Source organism: Trachypithecus francoisi, unplaced genomic scaffold (assembly GCF_009764315.1).
Source record: "Trachypithecus francoisi isolate TF-2019V2 unplaced genomic scaffold, Tfra_2.0 Contig01579, whole genome shotgun sequence".
Taxonomy (NCBI): Eukaryota; Metazoa; Chordata; class Mammalia; order Primates; family Cercopithecidae; genus Trachypithecus; species Trachypithecus francoisi.
In genome coordinates this window covers 34253742-34269663 of record NW_022681442.1, presented here as the reverse complement: position 1 = coordinate 34269663, position 15922 = coordinate 34253742, and the positions used below count along the sequence as shown (strand labels likewise).

The 15922-nt window shown below is 49.9% G+C and overlaps 2 protein-coding genes across 17 annotated transcripts in view; one reads left to right on the top strand and one right to left on the bottom strand.

Moving 5' to 3' along the window:
• The first annotated feature begins 8 nt into the window (after window positions 1-8).
• Window positions 9-15588, top strand: ZDHHC16 (zinc finger DHHC-type palmitoyltransferase 16). Of its 9 annotated transcripts, XR_004431347.1 has the most exons (12): window positions 21-231; window positions 5200-5447; window positions 5619-5813; window positions 5944-6032; window positions 6416-6444; window positions 7048-7181; window positions 7319-7366; window positions 8213-8298; window positions 9442-9565; window positions 9756-9826; window positions 10872-11445; window positions 14920-15588. XR_004431347.1 is itself a non-coding variant. In XM_033186947.1 (11 exons), exons 2-11 carry the CDS (start codon window positions 5205-5207, stop codon window positions 10984-10986), a joined length of 1134 nt encoding a protein of 377 aa, XP_033042838.1. In that variant the 5' UTR covers window positions 9-231; window positions 5200-5204; the 3' UTR covers window positions 10987-11465. The 9 variants fall into 9 exon arrangements, 8 of the variants coding, with proteins under 8 accessions (XP_033042838.1, XP_033042856.1, XP_033042900.1 ...); XM_033186947.1 differs by lacking the exon at window positions 14920-15588 and having other exon boundaries at window positions 9-231; window positions 10872-11465; XM_033186975.1 differs by lacking the exon at window positions 14920-15588 and having other exon boundaries at window positions 9496-9565; window positions 10872-11465.
• Window positions 12359-15922, bottom strand: part of MMS19 (MMS19 homolog, cytosolic iron-sulfur assembly component) — a 41422-nt gene continuing 37858 nt past the window's right edge. For all 8 annotated transcript variants that reach the window (XM_033186875.1, XM_033186884.1, XM_033186927.1 and 5 more), the window contains 10 exons: window positions 15852-15920; window positions 15504-15630; window positions 14940-15040; window positions 14729-14785; window positions 14093-14279; window positions 13706-13788; window positions 13409-13573; window positions 13268-13327; window positions 12830-12930; window positions 12359-12749 (listed from right to left, as the gene is read on the bottom strand). In XM_033186875.1, the coding sequence (XP_033042766.1) occupies window positions 12722-12749; window positions 12830-12930; window positions 13268-13327; window positions 13409-13573; window positions 13706-13788; window positions 14093-14279; window positions 14729-14785; window positions 14940-15040; window positions 15504-15630; window positions 15852-15920 (978 nt within the window). In that variant the 3' untranslated portion in view covers window positions 12359-12721. The remainder of the gene's footprint in view (window positions 12750-12829; window positions 12931-13267; window positions 13328-13408; window positions 13574-13705; window positions 13789-14092; window positions 14280-14728; window positions 14786-14939; window positions 15041-15503; window positions 15631-15851; window positions 15921-15922) is intronic.

The window sequence follows — 15922 nt, the reverse complement described above, 5'->3', positions numbered from 1 at the left end:
CGGGACAAATCCGGGGGCGGAACTTCAGCGCTCCATGCTTGCGCCTGCGCGTGTGGTTGAGGATGGGCTGGCGGCAGGTCCGGGTCTGCTGGCTGGCGCTGCAGGCGGCGGGCCATGGTGGTTTGGATTGAGCCGGACCCGGCCGGGGCGCCGAGTCGGAGGGGGTGGCAGTGAGCGGCGGCAGAGGCTGCGGGGCTCGGTTTGGCTGACTGGGGAGTCGGCAGGCGGCAGGTAAGGGCGAAGCCTCGGCCCTTGCTCCCCATCCTAGTCCCTTTTTCTCGGTCGGGCACTGCCCTGGGGCCTTGTCTTGAGTCCGGGTTCCTGCTCTCTCCTCGCCCCGCCCTGCGGGGCTGCGCCCTCCTCAGCCGGAGCGCACCTTCCGAGCAACCGTTAGGTTCAGAGCAGGAAGGAAGGAGGTCAAGCGACCCAACTCGTCTGTTTCACAAATATGGAACCTCAGATTCAGAGACCGGGTTTGACTTGTCCAAAATCTTCAAGATAGAGCCCAAACTGGAACCCACGGTTTTTGACTTCCAGTCCATCGCAGTTTCACCTCGCGGCTGTCATTGAAAAATAAAACCTTTTCCCGATTTTTGTTTTGTTTTGTTTTGTTTTTGAGAAGGAGTCTCGCTCTTTGGCCAGGCTGGAGTGCAGTGGCGCGATCTCTGCGCACTGCAACCTCCGCCTCCTGGCATCAAGCGATTCTCCTGCCTCAGCCTCCCGCGCAGCTGGGACTACAGGCGCGCGCCATCACGCTCAGCTAATTTTTGTATTTTCAGTAGAGACGGGGTTTCACTGTGTTGGCCAGGATGGTCTCGATCTCTTGATCCGCCCGCCTCGGCCTCCCAACGTGCAGGAATTACAGGCTTGAGCCACCGCGCCCGGCCTTTTCCCAGTTTTTTAAACTGCAGCTTCCAGTCCTGCGGTCCGATCCTCTTCGCGGCCCCCCATCCCCACTTCAGTAAGCTTTCTCAGGTTGAAAAAGCCGAACTCTGGTTGTGTGGGCCCGTCATCAAAAGATAAGCAGCCCCAAAATAAAGTTGCTACCCTTTTTCTTCTCAGCGTGTTACCCCAGAAGGGAGGTCTGCACATGAATAAAATGCCAGTCTTTATTGATGTCTGGTATCTCCTACTTGAGATTGCAAACATCCTGAGAGCAGCGTCCTTGTCCAGATGACATTCCCCACGACTTTGATCTCAGTTCACCTGACTTCTGATGGCTTTGCCTTCTGTCCCTCCCTGTCCCCTCAGTCGACTTTCCCCTTGGGAAACAGATGGTGACTTAGAGCCATGGGAAGAGGGAAGTGCTGTCGCCTGCAATCTCCTCCAGTCTGGTGGCAGACGACCACTATGGCCTGTGACTGTTACTGAGGGAGGAGAGTACTCGGGCTTGTGCTTGGGGTGGTAGTAAAGCTGCGCTTTGCTCTTTCCTCCCCTATTCACTGAGATTACCCCCTTCTTCCCTACACACATATTTTTGAATTTTGCTTTACCTCTATTTCCTGAGATGAAAAGTCTGGGCCAGGTGCGGTGGCCCGCCTGTAATCCCAGCACTTTGGGAGGCTGAGGCGGGCGCATCACCTGAGGTTGGGAGTTCGAGACCAGCCTGACCTACATGGAGAAACCCCGTCTCTACTAAAAAAATACAAAATTAGCCGGGCGTGGGGGTGCATGCCTGTAACCCCAGCTACTCAGGAGGCTGAGACAGGAGAATTGCTTGAACCCAGGAGGCGGAGGTTGTGGTGAGCCCAGATTGTGCCATTGCACTCCAGCCTGGGCAACAAGAGCAAAACTCAGTCTCAAAAAAAAAAAAAAAAAGCAAAGTTTGTATGTTCAGTTGCAGCCCACTTACTACATATATCAATTTCCTGGCATCCTGTACCCCATTAGCTAATGGAGAGAGGCCCTAGCTTCAGACTTTGTTCACCCAAATCTGTATCTGTGCATCTAGGAGCTTTCTATTTACACGGTTGGGCTGATTTCTGGTTGGGCTTGTTTTCAAAAACGACTTGTAGCTCCTAAGTGCCATGATTTTAATAACAGTTTGTATTTCTCTCTTTATTAATCAGACAGAATGATAGCAGCAGACACTTATTTAGGGTTATCACATTGGCAAGAGTGTCCCTGTTGGTATTTGTAGGACAGACAGACATCTGGCCAGGCTTTCCACTTCTGCATCCCTCCAGGTCATTCGTTCAGCAAATATTTGAGTACTTCCATGAGCCAGGTATTGTGCTAAGTGCTTTATAAACATTTCATTTACACTTACCAAATACAGTTTGCCCTTCATACCTGTGAGTTTCACATCGCGGATTCAACCAACCATGGATTGGAAATACTTGGGGGCAGCTGGGCATGGTGGCTCACGCCTGTAATCCCAGCACTTTGGGAGGCCAAGGCAGGCAGATCACCTGAGGTCAGGAGTTGAAGACCAGCCTGGCCAACATTGCGAAACCCTGTCTCTGTTAAAACTACAAACATTTGCTGGGCGAGGTGACGGGTGCCTGTAATCCCAGCTACTTGGGAGGCAGAGGCAGGGAGAATTGCTTGAACCCAGGAGACAGAGGTTGCAGTGAGCCGAGATCCTGCCACGGTACTCCAGCCTGGGCAACAGAGCAAGACTTCATCTCGAAAACAAACAAAAAAAGTGTTTATATGTAGCATTTACTTTGTATTAGGTATTATGAGTAATCTAGAAATGATTTAAAGTATATGGGAGGATATGTATAGGTTATATGCAAATACTATGCCATTTTATATCAGATTTGAGCATCCATAGATTTTGGTATCTGAAGGGAGGACTGGAACCAATCCCTCCGCAGATACTGGGGTTGACTGTATCTGTATAGTTACAGAATCAATAAGGGTTAGAGCTGGAAGGGACTTCAGCATTTAATCCCACTCCCTCACTGAATGTGAACACAAGGAGATTGAGTCCCAGCAGGGTTGAATGATTTGTCCGAGGCTACAGAACTGCTTAGGGACAGAATTGAACCCTAAGGAATTGGGTAAATCTAGTCCTTGAGGCAGGCATTTCCTGTAGTGCTCAGGAATTTAGGACGTGGTTGAGAATGATCTGAAAAGTGGAGAATAGAAGTTTTTTTTTTAAGACTAGAAGAGGTGCGAGGTAGCATATAATTTGAGTTTATTACAAATGAGGAATGCATTGGATTTGCATGCTATTGCTACAAAAAGTATTTTGGCAAATAGGAAACTCTCCATTAGCTATAGAAAGGGAATGAACAGTGGTGTGGACAGTCCAAAAGCCACCTAGATTTGTTGTGGGGTAATCTGTTTTGTCCCACTCTTACATTTGATTGTGGGTATCTACCACTTTACCACTTTAAAAATTCATGCTACAAGCCAAATGATGCTTCCAAACAGTAGGGGTGGAAGTTTGAGCTTGAGCTTTTTTTTTTTTTTAATTTTTTTTGAGACGGAGTCTCACTCTGTCTCCCAGGCTGGAGTGCACTGGCGTGATCTCGGCTCACTGCAACCTCCACCTCTCGGGTTTCAGCGATTCTCCTGCCTCACCTCAGGCTCCCAAGTACCAGGATTACAGGCATGTGCCACCATGCCCAGCTATTTTTTTGTATTTTCAGTAGAGACAAGGTTTCACCATGTTGGCCAGGCTGGTCTCTAACTCCTGACCTCAAGCGATCCACCTGCCTCAGCCTCCCAAAGTGTTGGGAGTACAGGTGTGAGCCACTGCGCCTGGCCTTTTATTCTCTTTTCTACACTCTCCTTAATTCTTTTCGCTTCCTAGGAGGTGACAGGAACAGACAGTTTCTTTATCCTGGTGCTGAGTGTAGTTCCCTACCGAATTGTGCTTTCTCCTCTGTAGACCTTGTCTGCTAAGGTCCTTTTCGCCTTAGAGCTTACAGGGCTTGTGCAAGGAGGTAATTAAGTATTTTCTTTGAAAGGTCTTTTGTGGGGATGAGCCAGGGTGCAAGGAGAGTACAATGCTCCAGTTACCGAATTGAAACCATCCCTGCAGTGGAGCAGCCTCCTCCAGTTTCTGTTGGGTTTTGAGCTACCTGTTAAATAAGTCAGTGGGGTTGTCAAGGACAAAGCAGCCCTCCCTGGCTGCCTCAGGGCAAAATCAGATAATTTTTTTTTCTGGTGAAAGTATTTAATCTGCAGAACTGATGAAACTGTCATCTGTTAGTGCATCTGTGTCTTCTGGTCATTGCCCAGGTAGCTGATCTCTTCCCATGGCTGCCGCATGAGGTAGAAACTGCATAGAGGAGATGGAGGCACTGGTAGAGGTGCCACAGAAGCAGTGAACTGGGAAGTCTGGTTGGGCAGCTTGGGGCTAAGGTAGCAGCTGCAGAGAAGGTCTTGAGTGTCTAATTAGACTGGGGCAGTAGAGTCCATCAGAGAGGTCAGGCCCCGAGGCCTTCATGAATCAACATGGAGGTCCCCTCCCATTGCTTGTGACTCCTTCCTGTGGTTTTGGCTCAGAATACCTGGAGTTATCTTGGCTACCATTTCACTGGGAGTGGGGCTGGGAATGGAATTGGAGACAAAGCATTTTCTGTCATGCAAGGGGTAGCTGGCTGTCCTGACAGGAGACAGGGAATGTCATGCTACCAGGTTGAGTCGGCTAGCCTGTGACATCAGCCCAGAGGGAATAGGAAGGAAGAGTATCTTTTGCCAAGACTGAAATAGCGCCAGGGAATATCTTGGTGCAGGATCCACATTCTGTGTACTCATTCCTCCACTGGCTGTTCTTTGGTGAGGAGTAGTCGTCTGAAGGTGGGCTGATGAACCAACGCAGTCAGGAAGCCCCGGCGATCTCTGCCACGGTGGCCATGCCCAGAGACACAGTGGGCAGCTTTGTCCATGTTGGCACACTCCACCCAAAGGTCTGTCTACACAGACAATTCCTAAGACTGCTTTGGTTTGGAGCGGCCTTTCTCACCCCTTTCCTGTGGCCTGTTGCTTTAGGTGTGCATCACCTTGGATTTGCTATGCAACCATGTGGTGTAATATAAGTACGATTTCTGCAGGCTCAGAACCGTCAGTCTTACCCCCTTAATCTGGTTGGAACATGGGCACTGTCTGTAGAAAAATGAAGTAACCTTCCTACTTCTTAGTCTCAGGCTTTGCCCTCCCAGTGAGTACTCTAGGCTTTCCCACTAGCGGGTTAGGAAGGGAGGGCTCAGATTAGATCCTCACAATGGTGTGCTCTCCTAGGAAACATGCGAGGCCAGCGGAGCCTGCTGCTGGGCCCGGCCCGCCTCTGCCTCCGCCTGCTTCTGCTGCTGGGCTACAGGCGCCGCTGTCCACCTCTGCTCCGGGGTCTAGTACAGCGCTGGCGCTACGGCAAGGTCTGCCTGCGCTCTCTGCTCTACAACTCCTTTGGGGGCAGTGACACCGCTGTCGATGCTGCCTTTGAGCCCGTCTACTGGCTGGTAGACAATGTGATCCGCTGGTTTGGAGTGGTGAGTGATGTCCAGGGAGCAGGAAAAGGGGTATTGTGGGGAGCAGAGGGACATGTCTCTGACAGACCCAACCCAGGTTTTGGAGGCCGGCCCCCACCCCTAGGGAAACTCCAAGTCTGCTTTGGGCATAGCTCTTGCGCCATGTCTCCCTGACCTTGCTGGTGTTGGCAGGTGTTCGTAGTCCTGGTGATCGTGCTGACAGGCTCCATTGTGGCTATCGCCTACCTATGTGTCCTGCCTCTCATCCTCCGAACCTACTCAGTGCCACGACTCTGCTGGCATTTCTTCTATAGCCACTGGAATCTGATCCTGATTGTCTTCCACTACTACCAGGCCATCACCACTCCGCCTGGGTACCCACCCCAGGTGGGTCCTCACTGGGGCATTGGGGGAAGTTGCTGGCTATGGGACCTGGTCCCAGGAGTGGGGAGAGTACCTTGGTATGTTTTGAGAGACAGAACTGGTGCTGCCACAGTTATGCTCTCCCTTCACACAGGGCAGGAATGATATTGCCACGGTCTCCATCTGTAAGAAGTGCATTTACCCCAAGCCAGCCCGAACACACCACTGCAGCATCTGCAACAGGTGGGTCTTGGCTTTGCCCTCTGGGAATCCCAGCTGTGGTCCTTCTGCTATAGCCCTAGGGCAAAACCTCACCTTGAGTTTGCTAAGACATGGGTGAAGCACCCATCATGTCCCAGGCAATGTGCCCTCTTCTCCTGACACCTCATCCTTACAATGGTCCTCTGAGTTAGGCATTATTACCACTTGTGAAAACCGAGGTTTGGAGAGATGAGTTACCTTGTCCAGTATCTTATAGCTGTTAAACTGCAGAGCTGGGTTTGAAGCAAGGCCTGGCTGTCTTCAAAGTCTGTGCCCTTTCCACCTCAGCAGGATGATGTCAGGATTGGCACTGACATCTCAAGAACTTTGGCCACCGTAACAGAGCCTGTGTCCCTTCCTCACAGGTGTGTGCTGAAGATGGATCACCACTGCCGTATCCTTTTGCTTCCTCTTCTGCCTGAGGCCTTCCTTAGCTCCAGGGTACTGTACAGGGTTAATGACCACCATTTAGCATCACCCTGCAGAGAACACTGGAGTTGAGGAGTTGTGGGCGCTGACCATCTCCTGGGGGAGCAGGAAGCTCACACTCTAGGACAGATCTTCTTGGAGCAAGGAATCTTTTGACAGCTCTTTCTTTTCTAAACTCTCATGCTAACAGCTATTGGATGGAAAGAGATGTTTGAGCTTCTGTGGTTGTTCACTGGGTATGCCAGATAGAACCATGGGTCCCCATCTGCTGTTCCACACAGATGTTTGGCTGAGTCCAGCTAGGCTGAAATATCGGCAGATTCATTTTAGTGAAGGATTTCAGTTTCTGTGACTTCCTGGTGGGACCTGAATGCTCTGAAAAGCTTTGAGCACTTCTACCTCAACCTTGGGTGTAAAGAGTTGTATTTTCCTGCCTTTGGAAAGTAGTTCTTAGTGACTGGAAGCCTGAGGCTTGGGTGATGTTGTCACGAACCAGGGATGAATCCGAGGGGCCTGGACACCGCCTGAAATTGTGTTTGATTCTAGTCCTTAATCATTTCCCAACCAGCCTGGCTAAACAATTGTGTGGGCCACTATAACCATCGATACTTCTTCTCGTTCTGCTTTTTCATGACTCTGGGCTGTGTCTACTGCAGCTATGGAAGTTGGGACCTTTTCCGGGAGGCTTATGCTGCCATTGAGGTGAGCTCGTTGTCAGGAATAGGGCAGCTCAGTAGTGCAGAACTTTGGGATGTAGAACCTGTCCCTAAGGAATGGGGCGGTAGCATCCCATCCTAGAGGCCTGAGAATATAACCAGCACTGTTTTCCATCCCCTTAGAAAATGAAACAGCTCGACAAGAACAAACTACAGGCGGTTGCCAACCAGGTGGGCTGTCCCCACCCCACTGCCTCCTGCTGCTCAGGCCTGGGGGCATAGAGTTGTTCAGGCAACTGGGGCCGACCTGCCCATTTAGTTGTAGAGGCTGCTGAGAGGCCACTCTAGACCAGATCAGGAGTGTTCAGGCTGACTGGCTGTGGTGGGTAAACTAAGTTACCTACAGGCAAGCTGGAAGTTCCTGGTATTTGACAGTTTTGGCTGTCTATCCCGTCATCACCTCTCTTTGGCCGAGCAAGCAATCTGCCTTGGTGACGGCCTGAGCAGCAAGGAGTCTATGTATAGTCTGTGTAATGGGGTTCCAGGGGACAGAGATCAGGCTGAGCCAGTCTGATCATCCCTTGCACCTGGTCTATCTACATCTGGATCATCCCTGTCCCCCAGTACCTTTTAGGACTCCTTAATCTGCTGAGCCCATCTTGATTGTATTTCTGCTGCCCTTTCACAGTCCCTAGTGGTTCTCCTCACTCCAGTCAGTCCATTCTGGGTATGGTCTGGTCTCCTCTCTTGGGGATACAGCCGCGCAGTGAAGGAGTTCTGGCTGGGGATTGGAGTGGCTTCCCCTGGAGCCCCATTTGTGTTGTCACTCTGAAGGCCCAGGGTCAGCTCCTCCTGTGCTTCACCATCCTGTCCAGACCCTGCTCTGCTGCCCAGTGTTTGTCCATGTGGTGATGCCGCTGGGCTTGGTCCACTCATCTTCGCTGCTACCCTGACCCCTCTGTGGCTTTACCCCGTTTCCTCTGCCTGGGTTTGGATCACTTCCTGCCTATAGGTGCTGGGGCAGTTGCTGGAGACCCACAGAGCAAATGAGCCAGCTTTGCTGTTTTCTTTTTGTAGACTTATCACCAGACCCCACCACCCATCTTCTCCTTTCGAGAAAGGATGACTCACAAGAGTCTTGTCTACCTCTGGTTCCTGTGCAGGTATTTAATTTTGATAGTTTTAAGGGAGGGGAAGCTTCAGAAAAAAAGTTTTTTAGGTGCCCATACGCAGGCGGAAACCCATTCCTAAGTGAACTGCTACAGTTTTAGTCTAATTTAGGTTGGCAAAGAGCCAGCACTTTTCTAAAGCATTTCAGGGCAGGGAGCACTGAGGATATTGGCATTGCTTATTACTAAGCACATGGATACAAGTATATGCTTGATATGTAACCAAAGTAAGTTAAACTCCTTATTTATAGATGAGGAAAACTGAAAATTGGGGGCCAAGGGGCGGTGAAGTGAAGTGACTTGTTCTATGATACATAGCTAGTAGGAATAGTAGCACTGGAATCTGAATTTCATGCCATCCCATTCCAACCCTGGGTGCTTTTACTACCTCCCACTATCTCCCAAGCATGGGTATTTTAGGAAATGTAGAACATTTTCTCAGTAATACAGACTTCTCTACTCTCCTTTCTACATACTCTCTTATTTTCCTTTAACAACAACAGAGATGGAGTCTTGCTATGTTGCCCATGCTAGACTCAAATGATCTTCCTATCTCAGCCTCCCGAGTTGCTGGGACTACTAGGCATGAGCTACTATGCCTGGCTTCACATCATTTATTCTTAGGCCACTTTGATGCTTTTTCTTTTTTCTTTTTTTTTTTTTTTGAGACAGAGTCTGGCTCTATTGCCCAGGCTGGAGTGCAGTGGCTGGATCTCAGCTCACTGCAAGCTCCGCCTCCCGGGTTTACACCATTCTCCTGCCTCAGCCTCCCGAGTAGCTGGGACTACAGGCGCCCGCCACCTCGCCTGGCTAGTTTTTTGTATTTTTTAGTAGAGACGGGGTTTCACGGTGTTAGCCAGGATGGTCTCGATCTCCAGACCTCGTGATCCGCCTGTCTCGGCCTCCCAAAGTGCTGGGATTACAGGCTTGAGCCACCGTGCCCGGCCTTTGATGCTTTTTCATTGATGCTCTTTATAGACATAATGAAGTAAAAGTTTATCTAGGATATATGCTGGGAGGTGAGGAAGACTTAGGTAGAGAGGTTACAAGCTAGTTGTTATTGCTTAGCTCAATTTCAGACATACTTCCTCCAGCCCTCTCTAAACTACCCACCAGTCTTTGCCCCTCTTTTCTTAGTTCTGTGGCACTTGCCCTGGGTGCCCTAACTGTATGGCATGCTGTTCTCATCAGTCGAGGTGAGACTAGCATCGAAAGGCACATCAACAAGAAGGAGAGACGTCGGCTACAGGCCAAGGGCAGAGTGAGTAGGGTTGAAGGCTCGGGGTGGGTAGGTGGGTAACTGAACCTGCTCTCCTGTAAACAGGCCATGGGCAGGGCTGACTAGGGCAAGCATTGTAAAAGGCCAGAACTACTCTAACTGAGCTTTAGCTTAGCCAGTTTAGTCTCAAAAATTAGAAGTTCAAAGAAACATGTGTTTTTCTTGGCTCCAGGTATTTAGGAATCCTTACAACTACGGCTGCTTGGACAACTGGAAGGTATTCCTGGGTGTGGACACAGGAAGGTAATGTAAGACACACAGACTAATGCAGTCCAACAGAATGCTGTGAAGAGAAAGATGTTCTGTGCCTGTGAGCACTTGGAATATGGCTAGTGGCTACTGTGTTAGCACAGTTCTAGACTCTACGAATAGAGATCACTGTTCATTTGAACCTAAGAAGCTTGAGGCCAACACTATGTGGTTTTAAGTAACAGATGAGGCTTCAACATGACTACAGTAGAATCCTCGGAAAGCTGTGCTCAGGAAGGGGCCTCTGGTTGTAGGATGCAGTGGGCAGCAGTCACCTCTCACTTGGAGAGCAGTGTCTAGAGTTCAAGCCAATAATTTGTGAGATGAAAATAATCTGCTTGTCACAGAGGCCCTAAGACAGTAACTGGAGCTACCTCTCAGCCCAAGACAAGGGGAAACAATTTTTCTTTTTTTTTTTTTTTTGAGATGGAGTCTCGCTCTGTTGCCCAGGCTGGAGTGCAGTGGCGCAATCTCGGCTCACTGCAAGCTCCGCCTCCGGGGTTCACACCATTCTCCTGCCTCAGCCTCCCAAGTAGCTGGGACTACAGGCGCCTGCCACCTCGCCCGGCTAGTTTTTGTTTTGTATTTTCAGTAGAGATGGGGTTTCACCATGTTAGCCAGGATGGTCTCGATCTGACCTCGTGATCCGCCCGCCTCGGCCTCGCAAAGTGCTGGGATTACAGGTGTGAGCCACCACGCCTGGCTGGGGAAACAATTTTTCAAATGGCAGTTACTGAGGCGATAACAATTAGATGAGCAGACGTGCCTTCCCTCCACCCTTTCCCATGTACATGACACTCCTATCACTGTGCTTAAAGTGGACCTTTACAAATTGAGCTCGAAACCTCAAAAGGCCTTCAAAGAACCAAAAGGTACATTTGTTGGATAAAATTAGGCAGAAAAAATTAGAACTTTTGTTACTTTCATAATTGACATCAAGGCAGCTTCAGGATACCTTGATGTATGCTTGTTAAGGAATGATGAGCGGGAAGGACCAAGAATTCTTGGAACTCAGAGACATTTTTCTCTTCTCTTCTAGGCATTGGCTTACTCGGGTGCTCTTACCTTCTAGTCACCTGCCCCATGGGAATGGAATGAGCTGGGAGCCCCCTCCCTGGGTGACTGCTCACTCAGCCTCTGTGATGGCAGTGTGAGCTATACTGTGTCAGCCACGACTTGAGCACTCATTCTGCTTCCTATGTTATTTCAAGGGCCTCCAAGGGCAACTTTTCTTGGAATCCTTGATCAAAAAGAGCCAGTGGGCCTGCCTTAGGGTACCATGCAGGACAATTCAAGGACCAGCCTTTTTGTAACTGCAGAAGACAGACACAATGTGGAGAAATCTTAGGACTGACATCCCTTTACTCAGGCAAACAGAAGTTCCAACCCCAGACTAGGGGTCAGGCAGCTAGCTACCTACCTTGCCCAGTGCTGACCAGGACCTCCTCCAGGATATAGCACTGGAGTTGGCCACCACCTCTCCTACTTGCTGTCTGAAAAAACACCTGACTAGTACAGCTGAGATCTTGGCTTCTCAACAGGGCAAAGATACCAGACCTGCTGCTGAGGTCACTGCCACTTCTCACATGCTGCTGAAGGGAACAAAAATAAAGGTATTCGATTTTTAAAGATATGTAGCTTCTCACTGTGCCTCACAATAGGGCAGGGAAGGGGAAAGTCAAAACCTAGTGACTAGGTGTTCTGGTCATGCCTCTTTTTTTTTTTTGGAGACGGAGTCTCACTCTGTCTCCTAGACTGGAGTGCAGGGGTGCGATCTCGACTCACTGCAACCTCCGCCTCCCAGTTTCAAGTGATTCTTGTCTCAGCCTCCCAAGTAGCTGTGATTAAAGGTGGGTACCACCATGCCTAATTTTTGTATTTTTAGTAGAGATGGGGTTTCACCCTGTTGGCCAGTCTGGTCTTCAACTCCTGACCTCTAGTGATCCATGCGCCTCAGCCTCCCCAAATGCTGGGATTATAGGCATCGGCCACCATGCCCAATCTAATTTTTTTTTTTTTTTTTTTTTTTTTGAGGTGGAGTCTCGCTCTGTCGCCGGGACTGGAGTGCAGTGGCCAGATCTCAGCTCACTGCAAGCTCCGCCTCCCGGGTTTACGCCATTCTCCTGCCTCAGCCTCCCGAGTAGCTGGGACTACAGGCGCCCGCCATCTCGCCCGGCTAGTTTTTGTATTTTTAGTAGAGACGGGTTTCACCGTGTTAGCCAGGATGGTCTCGATCTCCTGACCTCGTGATCCGCCCGTCTCGGCCTCCCAAAGTGCTGGGATTACAGGCTTGAGCCACCGCGCCCGGCCCCAATCTAATTTTTTAAAAAATTATTTGTAGAAATGGGTTCTTGCTGTATTGCCAGGGCTAGTCTGAAACTCCTAGCCTCAAGCGATCAGCCTGCCTCAGCCTCCTAAGGTGTTGGTCTTACAGGCCAGTCCCTGTCATTGTTCCTCCAGCTTGGTGCAGTGGCCCCTCCGGTTATATGAAGCACATGTGGGGTGGGGGAAATATCTGACAGCCCCTTACCAAAAGAAATCTTTATTCTTCAGCAGGTACACACATCCGCCAGCCCTGGTCCTCAGGGCCACACTCATATGCACTCACCCCTCAGCAGCATATCGCCCCTTTTCTGACATACCAATGCAAGAGACCCAGGACCCTAGATCTTTCTTCAAACACAAGTGTCTCACACATACTTATTTCACAAATCCACTAGAAATCCGGACTCTTATGTTCCTTGTACAGCCATGCAACAGAGGCCTAGCATTTGTGCTGTGTCTGTGGGAAAGGCAGTCAGAGGCCAGTGGTTTCCCTGCTTTGGGGAAGATGGCTCGATAGTAATTCCAGGTTAGATTGTCAGAACAGTCTAGGCCAGGACTGAGGGCTCAGCTGCCAGGACTCCCCAGCAGAAACCTGTAGGCAGAAAGAAAGTTGGCGGCATTAGTGGTGAGGCCCATTTTGGTCCCATCTCTCCCCATGACCTAGAAACTCACCATTCCCCCCTGGCTGACACTGCTTCCTTGCGCACCAGTCTCTTCTTGTCATCCAGGGGTTTGGCTAAGGCCCGGATCACCTGTGGTTTGTACGGCAGCAGCTGTGGAGTCAGAGGATATAGAGGATATAATCAACCTTGCTCATCCAAGGCAACTGAAAGTACCGCTTTTTTGATTCTGTACAACTAATATTCTGAGGAAAGCAAAACATCTTTAGCGATTCCAAGGGATGTTAAGTGGCAGGATGACCATTCTATTACCTTCTGGGCCCAGGGAAAAGAATCCTTGGGCCGATAATTACAAGATCTGTACCTTGTAATTCAGATCTCAATTACACAGCAGGGTGGCCAAGCCCACTTGACTAGTCAAGGCAAAAAGGTACTTACGTGTCTCTTCTGAGACGTTCCCAGGCCAGGGACGGACACCTGAGGTACTTACCACAGGGGTGGGCAGGCGAGTGAGAGCATGCATGCATTGCAGTGCGGCAATCCGGACAGCCTGGAACACAACCACAAGGAGGTGAGAGCATGCCCAGGGAGAGATGCTGGTGCCTAAAAGAGTTGCTGGGGCTCAACGTACCATGGAAGGGCTAGAGCTGAGGTTCAGAAACTTGGTGACGAGGGTGTCCACATGAAGACTCATGACTTGGGGTGCTTCCAGTAGAAGAGGCTGAAGGCAGCTGAGGGTGGAGAGCTGTACCACACAGTCAGGGCAGGACAGGGCCTCCAGCAGCAAGGAAAGAAGCTAAGGGGCAATGGGCAAGGTGGGGGATGGCCACATTGTGAAGATCCTGGTTCTTGTCCCCTCCTCTTTCTAGCCCCATCTGAGGAAGAATAGCTTTGTCCTTTGCTTAGAAGCTCTGCCTGCAGGACTTACCGTGGGCAGCTCTGGCAAGAGCACAGGCTTAGGCAGCCTGTTAAGTACATGAGAAAGACCCTTCAAGTAGTTTGGCTTCACATCTGTAAAAAATGGAAAGGCTTAGAAGAGAAATTGGACTTCGATATATAGCTTGAGAATTCAATCCCGATCTGTGATGAGGCTGAGACATCAGCCTACAAAGGAGTAAAAAAGTCCTTCACGCTCAGAATAAGCAAGATACACCCATCAAAGGAAGAAGTGGGACAAGAATTTAGAAGTTTAGTCTTCCAGCCACAGACCACAATATAGCTCTAAAGAAGCAAGTGGCTCCTAAATTATCTTGGGGAATGTGGCCAAGCAAAGGAAAGGTGTGTATATGTGGGGCCTTTCTTTCAGACTCCTCACCTTGGGGAGCAGCATGGAAGCCCTGGACCAAAGCAGGCACATTATCGGTGAAGAACCGCTGGCGGAACATGATCCGCACTTCAGCATGGCCAGCACGAGTCAACACATCAGTGCAGTCAGACATGAGCAGAGAGAAGCCATCAGCTGCTGCTGGACCTAATTCTGGGTCATTCAGGAGGTCCATGAGCTGGAGAAAAAAGAGCCTTTGAGGTACATCAGGGAAGAAGAATCTTAAGTGCCAAAGATGAGAATGGGGCTGGGTGTGGTGGCTCATGTCTGTAATCCTAGCACTTTGGGAGGCCAAAGCAGGTGGACTGCTTGAGCCTAGGAGTCTGGGCAACATGGCCAGACCCAGTTGTTACAAAAAATACAAAAATTAGCTGGGTGTGGTGGGGTGCCCTTGTAGTCCCAGCTACTTGGGAGGCTGAAGTGGGAGGATCACCGAACCTATGGAGGTTGAGGCTGGAGTGAGCTGTGATCACACCACTGCACTCCAGCCTGGGCGACAGAGTGAGACCCTGTCTCCAAAAAAAAAAAAAAACCCACACAGAGGAGGATGGAAGTCCTTGGGAGGAATAGGAGCAACAGGAAAGTTTGTTTAGGTCCCGGGTTCTCCTGTCTCCAGAAAGGACATACCCGGGCTGTAAGGCAGGAGCTGAGAGGATGGTATCTGAGCACGAGGGCCTTTGTTACCTGTAATTAGAGACACAGAGAGCAATTGGGGAATGACACTCAAACCCCAGAACCCCGAGACATAGATGTTTATAGTTTAGGGTCAAACAGGGACATTTTATTTAACCAGACATAACTGCCTCTCTGTCTAACAGACTCTACTCCAACTCCTTACCCAGAGAAGAAGAGTGAAGGCCTGACTACGACAGGGCCCAGAGCCCAGGCCAGCCTCCACTTTGTCCACAGCCAGCTGTAGGAATTCATCCAGCTGTTGCCCTAAAAAGGAGAGGAAATGGTGACATAAAGGCTACACATTTGCCCTTTAACAATGAAGGATGCAAATCACTTAAGTGCAGAGCTCCCTGAGAAGCTGTTAGAAAGGGAAAATACCATTTTTGCCTGTGGACAAAATGATTGGACACCTGCATAAGAGCCTGGTATTCTCATAATACAGAGGTGCTGCCATTTGAAAAGAGAGGGTTGTCACTAGCCCCACTGTAGGGAGTAGGATGGCAGAACTAGATTCTTTGTGCTCCCTTCTCTTCTTAGGTACTATAAAGCTCTGCCCAACTGTGGTCTTGATGCTTTTCCCACGGGCAGTCCCAGGACAGTGCTTGAGCAGTTGAAGCCCTATTAATGTTATTAGCAAGCTCCTTTTAAAAAGAGAATGAGGACTGAGCTATAAGATTTCACGGGTAGTTGATTGTGGGAGGCTCCTTACACAGTCTGATCTCAGTACCTGCAGGGTGCTTGTTGAGGAGTCCTGCAAAGCACTTGGCAGCAGCGGTAGAAGAAAAGGGGCAGCTGTGGCAGCAGCTCAGTTCCAAAAGCTCCCGCATGAGTTGGTTCAGCTGAGGGATTTCCACCTACAGAAAACCTGGCCATGTAATGGACCCAGAGAACACCTGAACTCCAAGAGAACCAGTACACAGTGGCAGCAGGGACCGGGATGGATAAGAACTAACTTCTCTGGTGGGGGAAGTAAAAGATCAGCCTAGCCTGTGGCAAATTTCAACCCAAAGTCACCTGGGATCCATTTCCCCTTGTCAAGGTTAAATAACGGTACTTCCCAAATGTGCTCACTTACATTTCGAGGCAGGGAGCAGACAAAGGCCATAAGCAGTGCAATCAGCCGCCTCTGCCCCGAGGCGTCATCCT

Coding starts and splice junctions, on each gene's coding strand:
- ZDHHC16 (XM_033186947.1), top strand. CDS start 5,205: ATGCGAGGCCAGCGGAGCCTGCTGCTGGGCCCGGCCCGCCTCTGCCTC. Junction 5,814..5,943: donor CGCCTGGGTACCCACCCCAG/GTGGGTCCTCAC, acceptor CCCTTCACACAG/GGCAGGAATGATATTGCCAC. Junction 8,299..9,441: donor TACCTCTGGTTCCTGTGCAG/GTATTTAATTTT, acceptor CTCTTTTCTTAG/TTCTGTGGCACTTGCCCTGG.